This window comes from Cydia fagiglandana, chromosome 7 (assembly GCF_963556715.1).
Source record: "Cydia fagiglandana chromosome 7, ilCydFagi1.1, whole genome shotgun sequence".
NCBI classification, from domain to species: domain Eukaryota; kingdom Metazoa; phylum Arthropoda; class Insecta; order Lepidoptera; family Tortricidae; genus Cydia; species Cydia fagiglandana.
Genome location: NC_085938.1, coordinates 852,052 through 858,069, shown reverse-complemented (window position 1 = coordinate 858,069; position 6,018 = coordinate 852,052). Strand labels below are relative to the sequence as shown.

At 41.9% G+C, this 6,018-nt stretch overlaps 1 protein-coding gene across 1 annotated transcript in view; it reads right to left on the bottom strand.

Moving 5' to 3' along the window:
* Positions 1-371: 371 nt before the first annotated feature.
* Positions 372-6,018, bottom strand: part of LOC134666163 (zinc finger protein with KRAB and SCAN domains 1-like) — a 43,328-nt gene continuing 37,681 nt past the window's right edge. Inside the window, exons 2-4 of the mRNA XM_063523318.1 lie at positions 3,252-3,335; positions 2,056-2,141; positions 372-533 (exon numbers count right to left, since the gene is read on the bottom strand). Of these exons, the coding sequence (XP_063379388.1) occupies positions 372-533; positions 2,056-2,141; positions 3,252-3,335 (332 nt within the window). The remainder of the gene's footprint in view (positions 534-2,055; positions 2,142-3,251; positions 3,336-6,018) is intronic.

The following is a 6,018-nucleotide window of genomic DNA, read 5'->3' as shown; positions in this document are numbered from 1 at the left end:
TACACTTTGACTGTACATATTGTAAGCTGCAAAAGTGCATGGCCACTTTATGAATGGAATTCATTTATAATGTGTGCATCCAATTTTGCAGCATGTCGTAGGTACCTTAGGTACCTTGTCCTCAAAGAGTAAAGTTATCCTTTTCGACACCGTGTCAAACACAAAAGCTGTCACGCGGACGCCACGTCACCGAAGTGTCAAAACTGAAATTGAACTTTATGCATATGCACGTAAGTCTATGTCGCTCTGTGGTCTGTGACGAATTAATCAGTCTTTGGCGTTGAACCTGCGGTGCGGATATATCGGTCATTAGCGTCCAAAAGGTTAAAAAAGAAACTACAAAATGGATTCCTTTATTTTATCTTCATCCATTACATATTAACATTACGTCTGCCGTAAAGTCGTGGCACTATCGCCGCAGTACGAGCGTGCGTCGCATGCGTGGCGTGCGCGCCGTGGGCCGCGGTGTGCGCACGTAATTCGCCCGGCGTCGGGAACGAACGCGGGCACCATATGCATTTGTGGGGCTTGTTCTGAAAACGAAACAATCATTAGGTAATAATTCGGGGTTACTTTGCGGAAATTAATCTTAATCAAAACAAAAAAATATTTGCTAATCCGCAAAGAAACTTTTTTTTCGTTTCCGGGTGCCGTAGGACGGTGGGAACATTAATTGCATAAAAAACAGGTACAGTCAAGTGTAAAAATATGGGTGCACATATCATCTCAAAAATATGTCCCATCGCTCTTATATCAGCGAATTAAGAACTATGGGACATATTTCTGAATAAGTTTGCTACACCCATATTTTTTTAGTTGACTGTACTTGCCTGTATAACGGGTTAGCATTAGTTTGGCTAGCACGTTATTATTTCGCGGATTAGTGAAGTAATACTTTTGTTTTGATTAATCATTAGGTTGGTAGCTATTTATGTACGTACTTCACACCCGGCCACAAGGAACCATGGCCCACCTGGAAGGCGCTGAACAGGCTCAGGTCTCAGATCGGCCGTTGTAAACATAACATGGCCGAATGGGGACTACTTCGCGGCTACTCAATGCGCTTGCAAACAGTACCACAAATGGCGCACCTGTTGGTATGCCCCGCGGGCCCCTACTCCTGCTCGGAATCTGACTTAAGAGCCAACAGGAGTGGTCATTTCTCTATACAAAGGTACTCGACTGTTTCCTCCGTGGGTTTTGATGCTAGAGCAATGATTTTTTTCAACACGGATTAATATTGTCAATGTACGTGTCGGACCGTTTTGCTTTTATTGATATTTTTGTTTTTTAAGGTGCTGGAGCCCTTCAAAAATGGCCAAAGTGGCCTAATTGACTATGCCGCAATGAGAGGCGTAGTATTCAAAACTGATATCAATTAGCCAAAAAAGCAAAACGGTCCGACACAGAGAATTTCATAATCATTTAGATTTCCAAGTTTGGTTAGAATTGGTTAAGTTTTGGAGGAGGAAACAGTCGAGTACGAAACCTCGATTTTTGTGATTTTTACGCGGGATTTTTCGCCTTGTCCTTATCGCACTAGTTTTAGGAGCCGCTTCCGTTAGCGAGACGGGTATATTTACCTAAAATATTTAAAACTCAGCTTCTGTTTCGTGTTAAGGGGCGCGGCGGTCAGGGCTGTCAGCACCGCTGCTATCTGGGCATCCAGTGTTTAAGGGAACCTCGACACGAAATAAGAAGAAGACTTTGGGCCCGATTCGGATTATGAAATAGACATCTATTAGACATCTTTTAGACATCACCAAGATACGATAACGATATGTTTAAGATCAAACCTGTCAAATTTGACATTTGCGCGATTCTGGAGATACTCTTGAACGATTTCCACAGGATATGACGTAGAGATCTAATTCACATCTAATAGATATCTTACTCTATATAACGTAAAATGACATTGGTTGCCCGAATTGCGCTGCAAAACAGAACTAGTTGATATCTAAAGTATAACGTATCTAGAATGGATCTAGTACGTGTCGTCTCTTGTGAATATCTTGAAGTTCGAATACGGCAGTTTATCAACATTTTAGATGTTACCTTTGTATGGGTCATTCGATGGTAGTACAGGTTGGAGCTGGCGGTGAAACACTTGCCGCACTCCGGACACTTGTGGGGCTTCTCGCCTGCAATCAACATGTACATTGTACACGTCAACCACATTACAGAGGGGCTACCGCGAAAACCGAAATTCGCAAATTGCGGGGATTTTTCTCTGTCACTCTAATTACACCGTCATTGGAGTAAAAGAGAAAGATCCCCGCAATTGGCGAAATTCGATTTTCGCGGTTATAGCCCAGATGTAGTGCAGAATTATTTTCCATCGTATTTTCACGGAAACGTACGAGCGTGTCTTGCTATTTCAGTCAATCTCAGTACAAAAAGTACTGAGATTGACTGAAGTAGCATAACAAATATTATACTTACGAACGCTTTCGAGAAAATACGATGGAAATCGTCTGTAGTTTGGTTAGGTTAACCTAACCTTTAAGGGCCACTTCCCACTAACCCGGTGTTAACAGGTTAAACCTAGTGTCAAATTGTACTAGTAACTGGTAACTCCAGGTTTAACCGGTTAATCCCGGGTTAATGGGATGGTGGAAGTGGCACTAAGGCTAAGTAAGTAAAATAAGGGCGCGGATAAGTGGGTACCTACTCACTTCTTACTGTACGGCTATAGCGCTACATCCTTAGCCATTAACAGGTTTTTTCCCGTGTGTGGCAAAAGTGCTTCGTAGCTACAGTGTTTGATAAGTACTGAATGGACAAAAACAAAGATCGACTAACTACGAGTGACTACGGCCTATCAGGCCTCGGAGTAAGCGTATAGTGAGATGCAGGCGACGTAGTTCCATGCAGCGCAGGGCAGAGCAGATTATGTAAAGTATGGGACGCCCTTTAGGTATTCCACCTCCACCTGTCCAATTTCTCTGTCCAATGTGTATTTGCATCTCACATTTTCACATAGAATGAGATGCAATGACATTAGACCAAGAAATTGGACAGGTGGAATAAGTACCATGTTTTAGCTACGCACGCTGCGGCGCAAGGACGTTCCATGCTTCACAAAATTGCTCAAAATTGCTCTGCCCTGCGTTGCGTGAATCTGCGTCGCCTGCATGCGTCTCACTCATACGCGTAGCCTTCCTTTTGGCCTGCAGAAAGGAGCCGAATAAGGTCTGTCTATGGCCCCGGCGTCAAAAGGTCCCCTGGGTTAGGTACCTTTAAAAATTCACCTGTGTGTATCCGTCGGTGCGTGTTGAGTGAACTGGATGTGCTGAACCCTTTGTTGCACACGTTGCAGATGTGAGGTTTCTCGCCTACGGAACAAACACACGTATACACTTGTTGTACCTATTATGTGATTCCTACTATACGGGAAGGGATAGGACAATATTAGATACTTTAATGGAAATTAGTCCCAAGACTACCGATGATGATGCCATCGGAGAATTTCCAAAACCGTCAAATATTCACTTGGAAAAGCTTCGAAATATTCTCAATTTATTATATAAACGTTCCTGAAATTTCCGAGAACTCGCCCAACTTTGCCTGGGCCTACCCCCCACGCTTCTCTGACCGGTATCCACTTGATGTTAGCCTACCTATCCGGACGCATGCGATAGACGTGGTCAGCCCAGTCCTATTTGAGCCTGTCATATTGCCAACGTCAGCAATGCGAGTTTTTAGAGAACTTTGCGGCATCAGCAAAAAACTACGTACCTAAGTTGAGTACCTAAGATCATCATTATTCGCTTGCCCTTGTTTCATTCACTTGGGATCGGCGCAGCATGTCTTTTTCTTCCATGCCTCTCTTTCACTTATCCACATATCCTTATTCCATATCATTCACTTGCGTTCGTTTCACATCTCTCACACAGTCCGTCCACCTTTTCCTCGGTTTTCCTTTCCTCCTACATCCCTCCACATTCATCCGTAATACCTTTCTCGTCACATGACTTTCATCCCTCCGTATCACATGCCTGATGTATACCATGCTAGGCGATTCGCCCTTACTTTTCCTGTTATGGGTTTAACTTTCAGGCTTCCTCTTTGAGTTGAGTACCTAAGATACTTACCAGTATGAGTCCTCATATGCCTCTTGAGCAACGACGGCCTATCGAACGTCTTTAAACACACATGGCACGGCAGGACACTCTTGCCTCGACACGGATTCTTGCATTGGCTCTCATACAACTTGACCAGCTGACTGTTAAACCCGGCGAGGAACGCGAGATCGAAGCTCAGGTTTCTGGATTTGGTTGAGAGATCTAGTGGTTCGGTTTGGGTTAGATTTTGTAAGTCCATCGTGGGTTAAATATTGTACCGGTCAAATCAAGTATGGTTAAGACACACAAGAATAGAGGGATGTTTCCATAGATATAGAATACGTCAGTGGATGTTTCGAAAGACGAGGCTGTTATGTATCGGAAGTTTTCTCCTAGGACTTGGTTCTTTTCGAAATTTGAACTACATATTTACAAGCTCCTTAGAAGCTTATATTTTTTTAGATAAACAGAAAAGAATTAGATAATTCAGAAAATCGAACCACTTTTTTATATTAATTTTTCTTAAGAAATGAAGGAAAACGCAAGAGTCTTCTCTCAAGAAGCTTAGAATTTATGTAATTAAACACCCTGACAAAGTGTATGCACAAGTAGACTGATTAAAGCACTATTTTCCGTCGAATTTCCATAAGGACTGAAGGGAACATCCAGGGTTGTCGCTTAAATAGCAGGTGGACAAATACAGGGTTGTGCAATCGAGCTTTGTGTACAATGCGTATTGTACGTGCTAATCGACGTGATTTGACGATTTTTCGGGCAAGGCATAGAGCTACGAAGGGGTGGTTAATGCGCTGATGGAAGTATAGTTTTCAACAATTTCATGTTTATTACTTTTTAGGGTTCCGTACCAAAAAGGTACAAAAAGAATCCGTATGGTGAGACTCTGTCTGTCGGTGTGTCTGTTTGTCACATCGCTAAATATCCCGAGAACTAGGTACTTAAGTTATTGATTTGAAATTTGGAATACTCATGAACAACGTTAACATTGACAGTGTTATTAAATATGAAAAATGCCTCATATGAAGAGGGGGCACTTACATAGCTTAGAACTATGAAGAAAGAAGAACCTTTCATTTTTCCATCATAGGGTGGCTGCTAAAGGTAATTATTGGACACAGGATTTGGCCACTCCTAACAAATCAGAAAGAAACAAGTCAACTAAAGCCTTACTGTTAAGAGTGGCCAATTACTACTCATGTAGTGGCCAATAACTAAAGCAGTCACCCTATCTATCTAGTTTTTTCAGAAATATAATCACTGCCACATCCAAATTTACCTCCTCCCAACCCTGTATTGAAGAAAACGTAATCGCCTATAAAGGTGACGCATCGAAATGTGTCGCTCTGACAAACGATACTTCAATCAAACTCATTTTCCAAACCTCCTACCTCATCAACACGAATTATTCAAATATGAACTCTATTTACACACAAACAAGGTTGGTTTCTGACGGAAAAGTAGGTGAGATTAGAGTTTGCTAGGGTTGTAAGTCTGATATTGTTGTGGGTTGTATTGGGTTGTCATTCAGCGTATACCTTTCACGGTATTAGGGATGTTTGTAATATTGGAAAGTAATTTATTTATAGAGCTTTTGTGGCGAGTTATTCAGGTTGCGGGTACTCGTTCCTTTCAGATAACCCATATTTTATGAGTATAAAGCAGTATTACATTACAATACACTGTTATAGGGAAATATTGTCAATCTTATACGATGTATTTTTCGAGGGATTTGTCCGTGATCGTTATATTAAATGTAAAACCTGATCAGTAGTAATTATAATCATTGTCAAGAGCGCGCTCGGGCTTTTATTCTCATGTAGGTATAGCCTGTATAGTGACTGGGTGACAGTTCAGTATAGTATGAAAAAATTAGTTCCAGTGAAATTCCGCAACATGGCGCGTGATCATATATTCCTGCTCAGGCTAAAGCAAGGAT